At 44.2% G+C, this 19,916-nt stretch overlaps 3 protein-coding genes across 4 annotated transcripts; 1 reads left to right on the forward strand and 2 right to left on the reverse strand.

Moving 5' to 3' along the window:
• Positions 1–224: 224 nt before the first annotated feature.
• On the reverse strand, positions 225–3,447 carry LOC123407118. Of its 2 annotated transcripts, XM_045100174.1 has the most exons (6): positions 3,274–3,447; positions 3,004–3,189; positions 975–1,141; positions 788–872; positions 641–709; positions 225–520 (listed from the first exon to the last, which is right to left on the reverse strand). In XM_045100174.1, exons 1-6 carry the CDS (start codon positions 3,373–3,375, stop codon positions 350–352), a joined length of 780 nt encoding a protein of 259 aa, XP_044956109.1. In that variant the 5' UTR covers positions 3,376–3,447; the 3' UTR covers positions 225–349. The 2 variants fall into 2 exon arrangements, with proteins under 2 accessions (XP_044956109.1, XP_044956108.1); XM_045100173.1 differs by lacking the exons at positions 3,004–3,189; positions 3,274–3,447 and adding an exon at positions 1,946–2,394.
• LOC123407120 lies at positions 2,443–2,997 on the reverse strand. The gene is made up of 2 exons (XM_045100175.1): positions 2,536–2,997; positions 2,443–2,503 (listed from the first exon to the last, which is right to left on the reverse strand). Exons 1-2 carry the CDS (start codon positions 2,866–2,868, stop codon positions 2,450–2,452), a joined length of 387 nt encoding a protein of 128 aa, XP_044956110.1. The 5' UTR covers positions 2,869–2,997; the 3' UTR covers positions 2,443–2,449.
• A 12,481-nt stretch (positions 3,448–15,928) lies between the features above and the next one.
• LOC123407121 lies at positions 15,929–16,839 on the forward strand. The gene is made up of 3 exons (XM_045100176.1): positions 15,929–16,198; positions 16,281–16,426; positions 16,497–16,839. Exons 1-3 carry the CDS (start codon positions 16,021–16,023, stop codon positions 16,662–16,664), a joined length of 492 nt encoding a protein of 163 aa, XP_044956111.1. The 5' UTR covers positions 15,929–16,020; the 3' UTR covers positions 16,665–16,839.
• The last annotated feature ends 3,077 nt before the right edge of the window (positions 16,840–19,916 follow it).

Genomic DNA, 19,916 nt, shown 5'->3' on the forward strand with positions numbered 1-19,916 from the left:
CATTCAGAATTTCTTTAAATTCTTCGACATCACTATATCAGCAACAACTCATCAACGGGCCTTTGCTTTGCATACTAGTGCATGCGAAGATGAGGCATGTCTTTCAATACCAACACCACGTGAATGCCCATAACCATTTTGCAAAAAATCGCCCCTGTGTTGAGAGCAACATGACTGGTCTCTGGTGACAATATGATCCAAAGAATATTGGATTACAATTAGCCTCAAACATAACATGTTGCATTTTACCCCATCATTATTGAAATTTTCTGTTAGATAGAGTACATGAGAAATCGGTTGAGCTTGTCGATGCATGGCCAGAACAAAATTTCTCAAGAGATGAAAAAGCCTATTGAAGGCCATATACAAGCAAAGCCCCTATGCCAGCGATGCCGATAACCAAACTGACTATCACAGTAAGAGGTGGCAGTGCGCCGCCAATGGGCTTCCCAGACTCTACGTTGTATCTTGCGAATCGCTTCTTTGGTGCATTGCACTGGGGACAGCCGTACTCACCAGGCTGGATAAAAAGCAATGAGAAAATCGGTCATAAGTCATCAGGCTGACAAACTACAAATAAGCACATGTGGAAAAGCTGATTGGTGCTAATGGAATTAGGTAAAAATATGTCTGATCTTACCTGTTCTTCAAAGGGCTTGGGTAGAAAGTATATGTATCCACAATCAAGGCAGATGTGTGTTGCTCTAGCCTGGAAAATTGAAGGTATATATTGAGTGAGGCCTATAAGAAGTCACACTGTAGCGACCAGGGTCTATTTTGATCTTACCTTCTGTGAATCAGACAACTTCCGGCCAAACCGAGGGGGCGCCGGCCTCTTGGGCAGGCGCTTCACATCAATATCACCACCACCCCTGATGTCATGACACAAGATGAGAATTTTGTAAACTCCACCTGAAATCCTGATATCTGAACAAAACCTTCAGAGGCAGAAAGTGAGGAGAAGAGGTGCATACCTGCTTACTACAAAGTATACAGAGTCTGGCTTTGCTTGGATGGCTGTCTTGGTGAATCCCAGCTTGTCTGCCGGCCACAACTCATCACCGAAGAAGCTGCTTGTGTAGAGCACTTGGTCACCCGACTTGAGCCCTGCTCTTGCTGCATTCCCTCCGGACTCCACACCCTACCGTGATTAAATCACAAACCAGTCAGTTCCCTTTTAATCCCAGTTGCTAATTGCAATCCTTGTGTATAAAATTTATATCTACTAGTTTAATTCTGTTTATCATTCATCACATTGTTCTTGTTTTTTATTTCCTTTATTTCTTTTAAAGATCCAGCATCGCTGGTATTCATTGATAATAGCAGAGAGCAACGGAAAACAACAAGGCGATGAAGGTCCTAGTAGCTGCAACACAACACTCCATACAATCCACACAAGACAACACAGCTTCGACTCCGACGATGAACTACGAAGAAAGTAGGCAAGGTTGGCGTCATGGAGGATCACCGAACGAACCAATTATCACGCGTCAGCATATACCACCTGGCCCCGCCACCGCGGATTCGACTTCATAGCAACAAGCAATCGAGTCAACCCCACAGACACGTCGGAGAAGAAGAGCCGACTACCACGAGTCCATAACCAATACAATGCCTCCAACATTGCTCACTACCATCATCGTTGCCACAGAAGACACCGTGCACGTCTAGTCGTAGGAAGCATCAGAGGGATCAAGAGTTTCAAGATGGCGTCCTAAAAAGGAGATCGGCGCTGAAGACGACGTCACTGCCCGACCCTGCCGTGGGATCTGGGCTTTCACCCGAAAAACTTAAAGAACTTGATCCGGAAATATAGGCTGTGAAGAATCTCGACGACGCCCCAAGCAGGATAGCGACGCCCACAGGCGTCGTCGCCCGGCCAGCACCGGACAGACTTTCACACGGTGCAGCCACTTCCACCCAGTAGGCGGAGGTCGACACGTACCTTCATTGGACCGCGCATATGGCCCACCCAGCGAGCACGCCACTGCTGTGCAGAGCCACCAGCCTTCCTCCTCGACGATGGACCTGCAGAGACCAGATCAGATCCTGCACCCCGCATCCAACAGCGGACAGAGCCTCCCTGCTCCATCAAGCGGCAACCGAGCACCACCACCAGCCGGCAGTGCCCCTCCCGGGCGCCGACCAAGGCCGACAAGTACAGGTCATGACCGACCCGTCCGCAACTACCACAGCCGCAGCCTCGAACCTCTCCTACAACGCGCCGCAACCAGCTTCCAGCTTGGACATGCCGCCTCCCCAAAACGAGCCTCAGCATGCTCACCGGATCTGCCGCCATCCGCTGCACTCTAGACTATCAGCTAGCCAGATCCGCCACACCAGCACGAAGGACGCACACTGCAGCAGCAGGCCGCCCCACACCTCCGCTCGCCTCGCGCACCGGCGACTGTAGCGCGTCATGGCGCAAGCACCTCGCACCTGTAGCGCATCATGGCGCAAGCACCTCGCACCTGTAGCGCGTCATGGCGCAAGCACCTCGCACCTGTAGCGCGTCATGGCGCAAGCACCTCGCACCTGTAGAGCGTCATGGCGCAAGCACCTCGCGAGCGCGCAGCCCCGCACCTGTAGCGCGTCATGGCGCAAGCACCTCGCGAGCGCGCCCCACTCGCGCTCCTCCGCGCACCTCGCCTCGCTGAGCTCCAGTCCCCGCCAGATCGGGACGCCCGCGCGGCACTCGAGCCTGTTCGTAAGTGACCGACGGCCCCGCCGCTGCCTATACTGCACGAGCTTTGCCCTGCTGCGTACACTGACGGCGGCGAGGGGAGCAGCCGCGGTGGGTGGCCTCCCGACGGCGGGCTGGATTTTGCTCTCCCGAGCCGCGGCGGGAGCGGCGCGAGAGAGCCTCATTTTTTTATTTTTTTTTACATAGTAGTACGTATATCAGAAGAAGCAGCTAAACCTAGGTCATGATTCGGATCCGATATTTTCTGGAAGAGAGGCCAAGGTGGAGGAAAAGGAAGGAGGGCGGCTGGTAGTACTGACGGTGATGACGACGCCGCCGCCGGACTTCTGGCCAAGGGTGAGGCCGAGCGGCTTGTCTACCTCCACCTCGATGTTCTTGGCCGCGCCGGCGGTTTTGGCATTCACCTGCACCAGCCTTCGCCGCACGCCGCCTTTGTGCAACCACCTACTGTCCACCAAGGCTACCCCATGGAAGGCAGTCTTCTTCTGCACCATCACAGACAAGAGCATCAACAAGACAACACAAAGGATGAAAGAAACATCAAGAGGGAAAGAAAAAATAGCACCCACGGCTGATGATGTTGAGAGGATGGAAGGAAGTGGCGAGTCCTGAGCCCTGACGACGGAGCAGTGATTGGAAAAGGCAGACACGGAGGAGAGCGTGGCCGCCATGGTGATGCGCTGGTAGGATGGCTGGTGGTGGTGTGGAGAAAGATGATGCGCGCCATTTGGATGGAGATGATGTGGCTAAGACAAGAGTGATGTTTGTGGTCCCAAAATCAGGAGGTCATGTGAAAATACCGCAGCCCGACCCGGACTGCCCGACCTGAAAATCCCGGGACTGGCTGGGCCTAAACTTCCATCGGGCCGGGCTCTGATCTGGAATTTGAGCCCTGTGATCGGGCCAGACCGGGCTCAGGCTTGAGAAATACATAATTTAAGTCGTGGTCTGGCCGTGCGGGTCAGGCCTAGTCGGGTTTTTCCGGGTTCACATCAGACTTAAGCCCAATATTTAGGCCCGACAGTCGAGTCGGGTCAATTTTTGGCCCGGTCCCACCTATACCCACGTATATGTGAAAACAACAGTGACCATGATATTAACGTGCAGAATACACAGTCAGCCATTTGGTTTTCTTTTAAACCTCAATATTGACTCAAAGTTCGAACAAAGGCAAATAACTAGCAGTAGACTGTTGCTTCAAGGTCTAACAGGTCCTGCTTGAACAAGAATTTAGTTGTGAAAATACATTACCATGGGCAGCCCGATCCGGATGGCCCAACATGAAAATCCCGCGACGGGCCGGGCCTAAACTTGGCGCTGGGTTGGGCTCTGATCTGGAATTTGAGCCCAGTGGTCGGGCCAGACCGGGCTCAGGCTTGAGAAATACATAATTTAAGTCGTGGTTTGGTCGTGCGGGTCGGGCCTAGTCGGGCTTTTTCGGGTTCACATCAGACTTAGGCCCAATATTTAGGCCCGATAGTAGAGTCGGGCTGGGCTCGGACCTGGGTTTTCAGTATTGGGCTTTTTTGGCCTGGTCTGACCTATGCCCACGTATATGTGGAAACCACAGCGACCATGATATTAACGTGCAAAATACACAACCAGACATCTCATTTTCTTTTGAACCTCAATATTGACCCAATGTTCGATGAAAGGCGAATAACTAGTAGTAGAGAGTTGCTTCGAGGTCTAACAAGTCCTGCTTGAACGAAAATTTAGTTGTGAAAGTAGTCTTGCCCATTTTACCTTACTCTCATAGAAATCTATAAGTAGGACTGCAAGGAAAACTCGAGGCTTGAGATCGACTTGAAAATAAATGTGCTGAGTTGAACACTTTATGTAGATCGATCAAGAAATGAGCTGATCTTGAGCCAATACTATCTCACTCATGCCATATATTAAATACAATTGTTACGGTGATTGGCGATTTTAGAAACCATCCATCCACCTAATCTAACGATCAGAAAATAGGAGTTACGAAACTAAAATTACGGAAAATTACATATAATAGCGGGACCGATATAAAAATTTGCTCGGACCAATTAGTTTTTAAAGGGTAAATCTGTTAATTACTTTTGAAAATTCAACATGGCAAAATCTCATATGATGGGGGCCAAATTCACTGTTTTGACCCTTTTGTCAGAGTTCACCCCGGTCCGACCCTACACGGGGAAGAAATCGAATCTCACCCTTTTCCTACCGCCACCTGAGCTGGCGGTAGGCTTGCACACGCTACTGTGGTGGGGATTCGATCAGCATAGGCGGCGGCGTCTTCCCCGCTAACGTATATAAGTGGCTACCACCATAGAGAGCGATGATAGGGTATGGTAGCCTAATCATCATGTTGGTAACACCAATCTATAGTTATTGTTAGGCACTTTTGTTGGTTTAGGGTTAGGGTTAGGCAATGTCATTAGGAAGTAGTTAGTGTTAAGCAATGATATTTTTGTTATCTGTGTTGTTGTTTGAAACTAATGCATAGATCTTTCTTGATCCATGAATGCGTAGTAGTTATTTGATCAATATTATGTTGTCGTCCTATCATTGACCTTTTTTACAATGTATTTAGATGGATAGACTCGTTAATGTACATTATGTGGATAAGGAGACATTTATGAAAGGCAATGCCGATGAAGGGGAAGAATTCATGTTTTTTGAATCAAGCCCAATTTATGAGGAGGTGGTTATGAAAGTTAGAAGTGTGTTAAATTGGATTGACCCAAATGATGAAGTTAAACTTATTGGATGGTATGATGTTGGAGTTGGGTGAAGTCTCGATTGAAGAGTATGCTTATCACCTCGTAATTGCATTGGAAGGTGTACAAGGATAAAGTAGTTGAATCATAGGACAAATCACTTGAATTATTTGCCACCAAGGTTGAGCTTCTTGTGCTATAAATTGACTTGAACCAACATGCCTCCTCCCCAATACATGATGGAAGGGCAGAGGTGTATGTCCCCAATTCTTCTAGTCAACCACCAAATGAAGAAGAGCTGAATGATAGAGCCATGGTAATTCAACACGAAGAGGTCCATGTTGATGTTGACGCTGCTCATGTTGATGATGATGCTCATGTTTACGATGATGCTATTGCCCATGTTGATGCTTATGCGGAAGCTTAAGAGATTCTTTATAATCCCATTGGTAACTTGGATGTGATTCTATACCAACAAGACATGGATCATATCCTCCCCTATAGCCGTATGTATGTGTATGACTTAGATGACGAGGGTCTGATGGAGGAATTGGACGAGGATGGATTCACTGCACAAGAAAATGAAATTTTCAAGAAGGTGACCAGGAGGAAAAAGGTGCCCTGTTGTTTCATGATCTTAATCTTGCCAACAAGGTCGTTGTTGATGGTGTCATGAGATTGGGGTTGCTTGAACAACACCGTGCCCGAAGGTCGGTGACCCTAAACCGAAGGATGAGGACAAGAATGCCCAGTTGAAGAAAGGCGTCAAGTTTGATTGCTTGGAAGAGTTCAAGATATGGTTAAGTGACCATGCCATTAGGAACCATAAACCCTTTGTTGTTGGTCATTCCAACCAAAATATGCGGTACACCATCAAATGTGACAAAGAAGGTTGACGTTGGAAGGTTTGTGGAAGAAAAAAACTAGAAATCGGGCAATGGGTGTTGAAGAGTTGTGTGGCCACTCACACGTGCATACCGCCGGACAAAGCCGATCGAAGCAAGGGATACCGTCAACTCACGTCTGAGTTTTTAGGATGCAAATTGTTGAATCAGATATCGCACAATCCAACCATGAAGGTGAAGTTGCTCATGAGTTTGTTCCAGAATGATTCGGATTCAAGGTCAACTACGGGAAGGTGTAGAAGGCCAAGGCAAATGCTATCAAGATGTTGCATGGTGATTATGAGGCCACATAAAATATTGTCCCGAGGATGTTGGGAGCCCTCGCACATAGGAACCCTCGCACGTGTCATGCGGTGGAGGAAATTGATGGAGTGTTTCACCGTGCCCTCTCGGGTTTTGGGCTATGCATCAAGGCATTCAAATAGTGTCGTCCAGTGTTGTCTATAGATGGCACATTATTGACTGGTAAATACAAGGGCACTCTAATGGTGGCAATGGATCACTCGTCCAATGATAACGTGTTGTTGGTTGCATTTTATTTAGTTCCTTCTGAGCATGACGACAACTCGAATGGTTCATCGGGAATGTGAGAACCAAGGTGATTGGGAATAGGGAGGTATGCATCATATAGGACGGGCACCATGATAGTCTCAAGCCGATAGACGTGTTTATTCCCGACCTCCCAAAGCTTCACCGTCGACGGTGCATGAGGCATTTCATGGCAAACTTTTACCGGACATGCAAGAGGAAAGATTTTTGCAAACACCTTACCCATGTGTGTATGACACTCACCTTGGATTCATTCAAAAACTACTATGATAAACTCTTCAAGGCATTGGAAAAGAACAAAGGGGGAAGAGTGTTCTTGAATAGGAATGACTTTTGAAGATATCCTCGATAAATCGGCCAATTTATCGCTTACCATTGTATGTTCGATAAGGTAAATCAGCCGATAAATTAGCCTATATGCCTATAAATCAGCCGATATGCCGATAAACCGCCCGCTTTAACCCTTATATTGGGTTGACCGATAAGTTCCCAATAAGCGATATCCCCAACATTGACAGGAATTATGAGGAAAAAGACAAGTGGTCGCGTGCTTACGATGAAGGAAGTTGGAGATACGACGACATGACTAGCAACATGGTTGAATGCTTCAGCAATGTGGTCATAATTTATATCACCAAATATAGGATATGGAAACATTAAAACAAGCAAACTATGCATGCAAAACAGAATTTGTTAAAAACAGAACAGTATGTGAAGATCTAAATGAACACCATAGTTATCTCACTCTAAAAATTCTAAAAAATTAGGACAACACACAGAATTTGCCTGAAAATTTTGTGTAAAAATTTCAAAATATTTTGGTCTCCACTAATATCACATAGTTCATATACTGGATGCTAAAGTTTCTATTTTTGTAGAGACTCAAACAAACAAGTATCCACACTATCCCAAAGGCTTTACTTGGAACATTATTGAAATAAAATACACAAAACATGATTACTACAGTAGCTTAATCATGTGAACACACAAAACCAGTAGGTATAAATATTGGGTTGTCTCCCAACAAGCGCTTTTCTTTAATGCCTTTTAGCTAGGCATGATGATTTCAATGATGCTCAGATAAGAATAGTATTTGAAATATGCAAGGGAGCATCATGAAACGCATGTACAACATATTTAAGTCTAACCCACTTATTATGAATAGGGATTTTTCAAGAAACAATTTATTTTAGTAAGAAACAACTAGCATATGAAGGCAAAAAAAGTATAAGTTCAAAACATCAAACACATAGAGATGAAACTTGATATTATTGCAATTCCTACAAGCATATGTTACTCCCTCATAATAGTTTTAGTAGCATCATGAAGGAATTAAAAAATATAACTATCACATGAAGCATTCTATCCATGATCCACAAGCATAGAATTTTTATTACTACACACACAAGCAAACTTCTTATCATTCATAATAGTGGGAGAAAACTAAACAAAATAACTCTCATGAGATATTTGATTGATATCATCCAAATGAGAATTCATACTAAGAATATTACTATCATGCTCATCATTCAAGGAATTCACATTAACATTTCTATAAATTCTTCGTGTAGCAATTGCACAATTTTGCGAACCATCATTTTCACGAAAGAGATTATAAACAAGAAGCAAACGAGGCAACCTAAATTCTTTTTTTGTAGTTTTATTTCATAAACCAAACTAGTAATAAACAAGAAACTAAAAGATTTAATTGCAATATCTAGAGATATACCTTCAAGCACTCACATCCCTGGCAACGGCGCCAGAAAAGAGCTTGATGTATACTATGCAACTTTATTCTTGTAGATGTTGTTGGGCCTCCAAGTGCAGAGTTTTGTAGGACAACAAAATATTTCCATCAAACTGATAACCTAAGGTTTATCAATTGGTGCGAAGTTTAGTATGATGATGTGTCTCTCAAACAACCGTGCAATCATATACAAGAAATCTCTTGTGCCCCAAGACACCAATACAATGGTAAATTGTACATGTGCACTACTTTGGCGAAGAGATGGTGATACAAGTGTAGTATGGATATTAGAAATAATTTTTGTAATCTGAAATATAAAAAACAGCATGGTAACAAGTAGTAGACAACAAGCAAAATGGTATACCAATGTGTGAAAATAAGGCCTAGGGTTCATACTTTCACTAGTGCAATCTCTCAACAATGCTAATATAGTAGAATCATATGATCATCCCTCAACGTGCAACAAAGAATCACTCCAAAGTTCATAAGTAGCGGAGAACATAAGATGTAATTGGCCTAGGTAGTAGAACCACCTCAAAGTTATTCTCTCCGATCAATCATTTGAGCTATTCTTATAAGGGTCACAAACAGCCCTAGAGTTCGTACTAGAATAATACCCATGATACATATCAATCAACCCTAATATCACCTAGATACTCCAATGTCACCTCAAGTATCCATGGGTTAATTATATGACATGCATCAAACAATTTCAGATTCATCATATTCGATCCAACACAAAGAACTTCAAAGAGTACCCCAAGATTTCTATCGGAGAACATAATATGAAACGTGCAATCAACCCCTATGCATAGAACCCCAAGGTCACCGGAATCCGCAAGTTGATGTCATAACATATATCAAATGAATGAATAGAATACTCCATTGTCACCATGGGTACACACATGCAAGACATACATCAAGTGTTCTGAAATCCCATATTCAATTTAACATAACGAGATCTCAAAGGAAAATATTCAATTCATCACAACAAGATAGCAAGGGAGAAACACCATATGATCGAACTATATTAGCAAAACCCGTGATACATCAAGACTGTTCCATCTCAAGGACATGAGAGAGAGATTGAGCCCATAGCTACTAGTACATACCCTCAGCCGTGAGGCGTCCACCAGGATGTTGAATATGGCCGCCGGAGATGATTTCCCCTCTTGGGAGGGTACAGGAAAGGCTCCAAATAGGGTTTTCATCGATACAAAGAGTTGTGACGGCGAAGAGGAAGTTCTGTGTTTATTTCGAAGTGTTTTTGTGTATATATGATTTTTTGGCATTAGAATCATGCTAAACGGAGCCACATGCCCCCCAGCCATCAGGGTGTGCCCAGGGGGTGGGCGCGACCTGTTGTCTTGTGGCCTATAAGTGGATCCCCTCTTGTGGTTGTTGGCTCTAGTATTTCCTAATTTTTCTAGAAAAAATAAAAAAAATTGGGCGATTCTGAGAACTTCTATTTTCTGCACAAAATCAACACCACAGTAATTTTGTTGAAAACAATGTCAGTCCGGGCTAGTTCTAAATAAATCATATAAAATGCATCAAAAACATATAAAAATATTGTAAACATAGGCACATATGACATGAATACGTCATAAATTATCGATACGTTGGAGATGTATCAAGCGTCTTACTAAAGAATTAAACACTCTTAAGTTAGGTGATGAATCTACTCTAGAAGATCATAGTGAACTTGTAAGAACTCATGAGAAGCTATGCTTATAGATGCTAAATTTAGAGCAAGAGCTTGAGTTTCTTAAAGCGATGAATGATGATATTCGAAAAAACAGTTCTTCTTATCTACAGAGGGTTGCTATTGTTAACTTTTGTTCCACAAGTTAAATCTAAGCAAACTAGTAACAAAGAAAAGAAAGTTTATTCTTCTAGTAACAACAACACTAGTGGTAAATCAGATGATGTTTTTGCTAGTAGCTCTATTGATTACACTAATGATTCTCTTAGCCTAGTTACACTCGAGCAGCAAAACAATTTATTGAAAGGAATTATAGAGAGAGAGGTCTTCAAGAGTTTTATCGGAAGTGAGCAATTCAAGGAGATTGTATGCAAGCTAGGAGGACCCCGGAAAAACAAGGCATTGGATACTTCAATGCCAATGGAGTTGAATGTGAAGAAGGTCAATAGCCCAGTCCGAAGTTTGCTGCCCAAAAGGAGAAGTATGATCGTTCTCTCCCCAAGGGATCAAATGCTCAAGATGACCTTCCACCACAAGATCACAAGTTCAAGGGCAAGGACAAGGTCAAGCGGAGATTGACTCATTTTTAGAAGAATCCCAAGCCATGGTCAACTGGATTCCCAAGGCCACCACTAGTTTCACTTCATCAAACGCTAGCTCAACTTGAAGGATCCCAATCAAGATGATGTGGGTCCCCAAGAATAAGCACCAGAGAAGTTCTTGAGGGGGTGACTCCGCCAACAAAATTCACTCTTATTCATTTTGGTGAGACTATTTGGAATCAACTCCAATCCTATGCATTAGTTCAAGGAGTCACACATTCCTCAAAGTTAAGCAAGGGACAAGGTAATTAATGTCTCAATGGATATCATTCTTATGTACTTCACTCCTTATCCATGGATATCCTTGTATTTGTTCCTCGTGTGGGACTAACCCGTGTAGGTGAGAAGAGTATGAAACAACAAGGATAGATCCCAACTCAAGATGATCTTCATCAACAATGAGCATCCACCACTACTACACCTACATGAAGTCTTCTATGACAAAACCCAAGGTTAGATTATCCCTCTTACGGGGGATATCACATCAAGGGGGAGCTTTCTTCTATGACTTGACTCAAAGGATCTCTTAAGATGTGAACACAATGAAAGCTTTATACCAAAGTGGTAACCCAACTTGTGCTTAAACGATGAGTATGACCTATGATCAAGTATTCTTGCTTGGCTCCTAAGTCAATATACTCATATATAGATGACTTCGTCATCACCAAAGTGCTTGGTATCTACAAGAGTGGTTGTGCATGTTTGCCATGTTTCATTTCACATATTATTGTGTGAGCATGTTGGTATGCATACTTCTACTCATTCGATGATATCCAATTGTTGTTATTTGGATTTTTTTTCTTTAGCCAATTGTATATACAAGAATGCCTAAATACCCCTCTCTAGCTATCTGCACTTTCTTGTCTCAAATTCTATTCATGCTTCATCACAAAATTTGAGCAAGCACTTTTCAGACCCTTTGTGTGAGGAGCACTCGGAGTTCTGACTCGACAAGAGCTAACTTCCAAAACCTCCCATGTGCCATTTGGTGTAACCAACTCCACAAACTTGGTTCCACCGAATTACTAGGGTATATTTGGTTTTTGAACCTCAGTACCACCGTATAATCTCGGCTGCACCGAGTTTCACTACCCGTGATAGTTAAGAAACTCGGTGGCACCAATATTATAGAATCGTTGCCACCGACAGCAGGAGGGTATATAATCTCGCGGACACGAGATCGAAAAATTATTCGATCATTCAGATTCCCACACCCCTCTGCTACCGCCGCTCGTGTCTATGGACTTCTCACTCGCCTCCCGTGTGCCCTCTCCGTAGGAGTCCATCACCGTCGATTGCAATCTCACCCGCCATTGTCATTGTCGTGGAACCTTCACCGAATTTAGGGTATTGTTTCGGCCCCTTTTGTGCTCATTCATAAAAATCATGCTCATTAGGATTTAGTTTTCCTCTAACCAATATTTGTGAATCATCCATCCACAAAACAAATCTCATAGTCTAGCCGATTGAAGGATTCTAGGTTTAGAGCTCTGCCAAGTGCGTCTCGGTGTCAGTAAGTGGAAGCAAATTGGTCCAACTGATTTGGGTTTTGTTTCCCTGATAATTTTCTCGGTGAGACTGGGTTATCATTTCCATGACTCCAAAAATTATGTTCAGGTCTCTATTGAGGAGAAAGTCTGTCGCGGTGTCTCCGAAAATCAAAACTCGATGGAACCGAAACCTACTTTGCTGAATTCTTAAACTGAGATTCCGAGTTCAAATTTTGCAATGTATGTGTTTTGTGATTGTCATATTTTCCCACTCCTCTATAACTATTCACAGGATCAACTTGTCAATATGTCAAGATACGACGACACCCAGAATGCATACAAAGAGCAAAGTGTGGAAGTTGATTCAGGCACTAGTCCTGAGAGGAGTGAGTCAGACCCACGCACCCCTAGCTCCCATGACTTGCCCAATGCAGCAACTAGGGCAAGGAAGAAGCTCAACTCTGATTATGAACATGTTGACTTTATCCCTGAGGAAAGCACTTCTCTCAAGTTGAAAGAGAGGGCAACAGTGAGGAAGATTCCAGTCTGTTGTAGCCAAAAGAGGGTTGTCTCAATCTTCATAGCAACCAAGTGGAGCTGGAAGGACCAAATTACTAGCCAAGAATCTAGGACAAAAGGGGAAAAGGACCAGGTTTCTTAGAATAGTTCTTCAACCATCTAAACCTGAATATCCATATGAAGAATAAGAGGAGGAAGAGGAACCAACTAACCCACCTCCTTTTAAAGAAGAGGCTCATGGGAGATGATATGCCCAGCAAGCCAGCTACCAAGGCCAAGCCATCTGCTCCCAAGGCTAAGATGCTTGTAGCATCTAAGCCAAAGAGGACTACAAGAGACATACTTGCGGCTGAAAAGAACAAGGGTTCTACATCAAGGGATGCTGCTATAGAAGAAGAGGAAATTGTTGTGTTGAGGAAGTTGAGACCATATCTACTAGAGCATAATGATGAACACCCCATGGTAGAGAATATGAAAGAAAGGAAGGATCAAGGGATCATGAAGTGGAAAGCAACTGATCCATATGCTATAAGGAGGAGGACTGCATTTGATGCTCGCTTCCACACAAAGGACAAGCAAGAATTTTATGAGCCTGTCTTGTTGGACAAGAGTCTAGTTGTCACTGACATGATGTATGTAGATTGGGACTACATCAAGGAGAATGAAGACTACTTCGCTCATGTGCAAGAAAATTTCGGGGCCATAGACTTTGAAGACTTTGTTGGCAGAAAAATGACAGCATGGAAAGATGAGATGATCATGCAATTCTACTCTACAACTCACTTCTATCCAGATGGTAGAATTGTATGGATGAAAGAAGGCACCAAGTATCAATCCATAGTTGAAGAGCGGGCTACCATCTTAGGAGCCGAGAGGTGCAAGAACGAGACACAAACGTTTATACTAAGGAAAAAATGAACCACAAATCCATGGCCAATAGTATAACCGGGTGCCCAGTGGGTATGCCCAGTGGGTACGTGAGACCCACAAGCTAGGCTCAGTCTACTTTCTGCAACCAGGATTACCCATGACCAACACTATTATGAGGTACCCCTTGATGCCCAAATCAGGTGATGACAAGATTACCACGAGTACTCCATCAACATGCCGCACCATGTAAACACTCACACCAGGATGAGGGTGATGGACTTAATTGTGAGACAATCAGAAGGACTGCTACTGACCAAAAGAGGTCTTGTGAATACGCTCCATATATTCAGATATTGATCAACTCCAAGATTGGGAAGAATGTGTATCTACTTGATCATCAACACCTGCCACTCAAGCCATAGTTTGAGGATAACATTGTGGTGATGGACCATAACATTATGGTGATGGACCCAAGTCATCCGACTTTAGCTACTGCACAAGCTGAGTTAGATGTTGAGGCCCACGCAGAGGCTGCCAGAGCGACTAGTGCTCCACTGATGAGATCCAAGGGTGATCAAATGGCATTTCTTATCAACACCATCCAAGGGATGGAGAAGAACATCAAAGATATTCTGCTGAATCAGAAGAGTCTTGAGAGGATCATGGAAACCAAGTTTCATGACATGGATATTAAGGTGACTGATCTGACTACTACAATCAACAAGTTGGAGCAGGAGGTTGACGCATTGCCCACTCCCAGCTCCAGAAGTGATGATGATGATGATGGTCCTTCTCTTCAGACTTCCACTCAATTCACAACTCAAGCTAGATTTGTTGTTGCCTCACTTCCGTCTTCATCAGCCCTAGCATCAGCTCCATTAGCTCCTACACCTATAGTGTCTACACCACTACCTCAGAGAACATCAGCTAAAGACTGCGTCGATGCTCTCATGTTGACTTCTTATGTAGCTATCAAAGGAGACCGTGCCTAGAGAGAGAGAGAGAGTGTGTGTGTGTGTGTGTGTTGCTTTTTGTTGCTCTCTTTGGTTTCTAAAATATTAGTGCAGTGACATAAGTGTCAGGAAAAGTTGAATGATGATTTGGCTAACGATTGTCAGGACAACCCCTACATTAAAGGAACATCTACAAGCAACAAGCTTGAATACTCTACATTTTATATTATATGAGAAATCACATTTGAATCCATAGGAATGCCAATACTATTAATAGGGGATGACGTGACTATGATGATCTGGTTGCTCAAGTGCTTAAAGATTAGCCACCAAAAATGCTCTTAAAATTTTCCCACAAATATTCTATCCAAACCACAAAGTCAAATTTGGTGCCACTAATATTTCCGAAACGGCCTCACCAAGTTTTACCCTAGACACAACATATGCCGAACCCTAGCATCTCGGTACCACCAAGTTTGATTTCGGTCAGACCAAAAACACTAACCAACTCCCTGGTTAGCCATTTCCTAAAATCGGAATTTCTAACTTTTGCATAAGAGTGCTACCAATACTGGTAACTACCTAGGCCAGCCAAAATCGGATTGTAACAGCTTGGAACCGACGCTCCACAAGATGCTCCTTTTATTCCGTTATCGTTGTTTGCTTTAATTGGTTGTTGCGTTCATCATCGCATCATCCGCATTGCATGAACACTCCACTGACGTCAATTGTCAAAACTTGCATCCGTTATTAGTTGCCGGTTCTCTCCATTTTCGTCGTTGACCGTTTCGAGACCAACCACACACGCACGAGCATGCGACATCGTTAAATATTGTCTTTAAAACTATGTATAAAACTTTCTCGGATTGGGTTGAAACTTGACGTGTGGTCTTATTATTATGTATATAGTCCGCCTGCCAAATTTTATCACAATAGGAGTCTGTTTGATACCCGAACCGTAAAACCTATAGCGGCACTATAGTCGGTCAAATTGTTGGACGTTTTTGTGCTTAAAAAAGTTGTCACGGGCGGCAAACTTCCCTCTCATCCCCACCTAGCCCATCTACACAGCCACCTAGCCCATCTAACCCCACCTCCATTCATGGCCATCGAATCGTCATCGAACGGACGCGATTCATCCCACCATAGTTCCATCCCTATATAATCCCCCTAGTAAACCTAATCCCTAAAAATCCTCAAACTTATCTCATCTCCGCCGCCACCCAACCAATTCCCCATCTTCTTCGGGATCTCCTCCGCCTCCACTCACAACCTCCCTCATGTACCTCCTTAATTTCCACGCCGAACCAGTCCTCCCGCAGCCATCCTCTGCTTCCTTCGCAGCTAGCGCAACCTTCTCCTCCTTGCCTTTCCCAAGCCCAAAGGAGAGCAACTCCTTCATGTCCCGCCTTGCTCCGATGGCCGGCGACCAGCCAAACAGCAACATCCCCGAGCATGGTTGACCCCATCTCCACCTCGGCCATGTCGTCCCTCTCCTCCATGCCCGTAACACCTTCCCCTGTTTCCTTCTCTCTCATAGGATCTCTCATCTCTCTGGTTCTCTGTTGTTCGCATGGAATTGGAGCAGCCATGGCGCTGTGCGCCCACGCTGGTGCCCGAGGCAAGCCAAGTCGCACGAGCTTGCCTCCTCACGCCAAAGCCTCCTACCTCATCGGAGCACCGCAGGTCCAGCACCATGCCCCCTCTCTCTTATCTCTCCCTCTTCCCTAACCTCCCTACCTCTCTCCTGATGCAGCGTCGCCATTGCAGCCCGGAGCACACCGTCAACCACCCCGATGCCATTGGGAACGGGACGGTCACCCTCGAATCCAGTCCTCACGCCCGTCTCCGACCCCGACCGTGTGGACTCCTGTCACCGCGCTGTAGTCCCGAACGTTGGCGCCCTATTGTTTCCCCGCCATGAGAATCTTCCCCCCTCGATCTGAACTTCAATTCTTTCCTAGATCCATTTTGCCATGTTGATGTTATATTGTCACTGCTGTTATCCTCCACAAGCAGTCTATTAGCCGAGATGGTTACCGCAACAGTGCTACATCCTGAAGGTCTTGAGATCAAATCTTCATAACTTTGTTTTTTTACTTCTGCATTTATTTGTGTTTTCAGAGTATCAAGTAGTGCATTTGTTTTATCTACAACCATGACACTTTGTAATCACTAGCATGCACATGTTACTCTGGTTATCCTGTTGACCCACATCCAAGAGGTCCTGGGGTCAATTCCCAGGGCGCCCAAATTTTGTCATCTAGTTTTCCTTTTATATTGCACACACTCATATCTGCTCCCTGACATTTTGCTTGTTTCGCACATTTATTCTTTTGCAACGACGTCTCAATGAGTTGTGAGAAACGAAACATTGTTGTGGCACCGTTTCATTTTGTCGTCGTGGCTCCCATTTCTTTTTGACATGGCGACGGATGCACATATCATATTCTTAGTTCATATTTTCTTACCGTTGCATCTAACCTTAAAATGTCATCCTCATGCGTGATATAAACAAATAAATGAATGTTGCACTAAAATTTGCCTAATGTCATGTTGTAACGGTTTGTGCCATATCCAATTAACCATAGCTTTGCTTAAAATGTTCTACATATGTAACTTGGCTAGAAAAGGTGTAGAATAACATGGTGACATTTATTTTCCTATTTAACAACTCTAAAAACTGAGTTTAGGCAGAACTGTAGCAAATTCAAAATTACATATAAAGACTTTCCTAAATTGTTATTTGTTGTCCCGGCCTAATTTAAACTTGCCTAGAATATCTTGTAGCTTCGTAACATCTTGTTGCATTCATGATTAACATGCTCGTGGATGTCTTTGCATGCAGTTTGCATCCATATCATATTATCTTGTGACGAGCATATCTTCTAAACCATATGTCCGTTTTAGATGATCTATATATGTAAATTGACTAGAATGACGTGTAGAATTACATGGTAAAGTCTATTTTGCAGTTTAATTAATATAAAATGTGTTTAGTTCAGAGATGGACAGATTTCGAACTTAGCACATGGGGTCATTTCGGAAATGCTATAAGTTGTTTCCGACTTCATTTAAAATGGCTAGATATGTAGTTTAATTATGCTTCATCTCTTGTCATGTTTAGAGAACATTTAATCTTGATGATTACCTAAACAGGAGTGAAATAAATATATGAACATGGAGTTTTGTCAATATGCAACTCGTTGCATATTTAGCTTCACTTAATTTGTAGTATTCGATCGTGGTGATGTGCCATGCTTTGCATAATTAAATCGGGCATGCATCATCTGTGTTTGTGCATCATGTCATGCATATGTTGTGGTGAATATCGTGTGTTGATTTTTGTTTCCAGATTGCTTCTCTCGATAGAGTTTTGCAAGCATGTCGGAATGTGATGATTCGTTCGACTATGTTGTTTCGTCTGCTTCACGGGTTTGTTCTTCTTCCAAACGGGATGACACGCAAGATGACCATTTCTCCAGATACCATTACTATCATTGCCATGCTAGTTGGCTCATTTCATCGTTATGTCTTACTGCCTACCACCTTTTTAATGAGCCTCCCAACACATGAAAAGCCTCTAACCATTCCACAAGCCAGCAAACCACTGTTTCGCTATGTTATCGCTTCCTCAGCCTTCTTATAGCGTTGCTAGTTGCAGGTGCAGTTGCTTACAATTGAAAACATGGGTTCCTTGTTATATCACCATATTATTGCTGTTTAATTTAATGCATCTATATACTTGGTAGAAGGCGGAAGGCTTGGTCTTTAGGCTGGGTGTTTTGTTCTGTTGTTGCCGCCTTAGTTTCAGGTACCGGTGTTATGTTTCATAATTGAGTACTCCTAACTGTTGTGGAACGTCGCATGGGAAACAAAAATTTTCCTACGCGCACGAAGACCTATCATGGTGATGTCCATCTACGAGAGGGGATGAGTGATCTACGTACCCTTGTAGATCGTACAACAGAAGCATTAGAGAACGCGGTTGATGTAGTGGAACGTCCTCACGTCCCTTGATCCGCCCCGCGAACAATCCCGCGATCAGTCCCACGATCTAGTACCGAACGGACGGCACCTCCGCGTTCAGCACATGTACAGCTCGACGATGATCTCGGCCTTCTTGATCCAGCAAGAGAGACGGAGAGGTAGAAGAGTTCTCCAGCAGCGTGACGACGCTTCGGAGGTTGGTGATGATCTCGTCTTAGCAGGGCTTCGCCCGAGCTCCGCAGAAACGCGATCTAGAGGAAAAACTATGGAGGTATGTGGTCGGGCAGCCGTGAGAAAGTCGTCTCAAATCTGCCCTAAAAGCCCCATATATATAGGAGGAGGGAGGGGACCTTGCCTTGGGGTCCAAGGGATCCCCAAGGGGTCGGCCGAGCCAGGGGGGAGGACTCTCCCCCCCAAACCGAGTCCTACTTGGTTTGGTGGGAGGGAGTCCTTCCCCCTTCCCACTTCTTCCTTTTTTTTTCTTTCCTTTGATTTTTTCTCTCTTGGCGCATAGGGGATTGGTGGGCTGTCCCACCAGCCCACTAAGGGCTGGTGTGACCCCCCCAAATGCCTATGGGCTTCCCCGGAGTGGGTTGCCCCCCTCCGGTGAACTCCCGGAACCCATTCGTCATTCCCGGTACATTCCCGGTAACTCCGAAAACCTTCCGGTAATCAAATGAGGTCATCCTATATATCAATCTTCGTTTCCGGACTATTCCGGAAACCCTCGTGACGTCCGTGATCTCATCCGGGACTTCGAACAACATTCGGTAACCAACCATATAACTCAAATACGCATAAAACAACGTCGAACCTTAAGTGTGCAGACCCTGCGGGTTCGAGAACTATGTAGACATGACCCGAGAGACTCCTCGGTCAATATCCAACAGCGGGACCTGGATGCCCATATTGGATCCTACATATTCTACGAAGATCTTATCGTTTGAACCTCAGTGCCAAGGATTCGTATAATCCCGTATGTCATTCCCTTTGTCCTTCGGTATGTTACTTGCCCGAGATTCGATCGTCAGTATCCGTATACCTATTTCAACCTCGTTTACCGACAAGTCTCTTTACTCGTTCCGTAATACAAGATCCCGCAACTTACACTAAGTTACATTGCTTGCAAGGCTTGTGCGTGATGTTGTATTACTGAGTGGGCCCCGAGATACCTCTCCGTCACACG

This window comes from Hordeum vulgare, chromosome 7H (assembly GCF_904849725.1).
Source record: "Hordeum vulgare subsp. vulgare chromosome 7H, MorexV3_pseudomolecules_assembly, whole genome shotgun sequence".
In the NCBI taxonomy this organism is placed as follows: Eukaryota; Viridiplantae; Streptophyta; class Magnoliopsida; order Poales; family Poaceae; genus Hordeum; species Hordeum vulgare.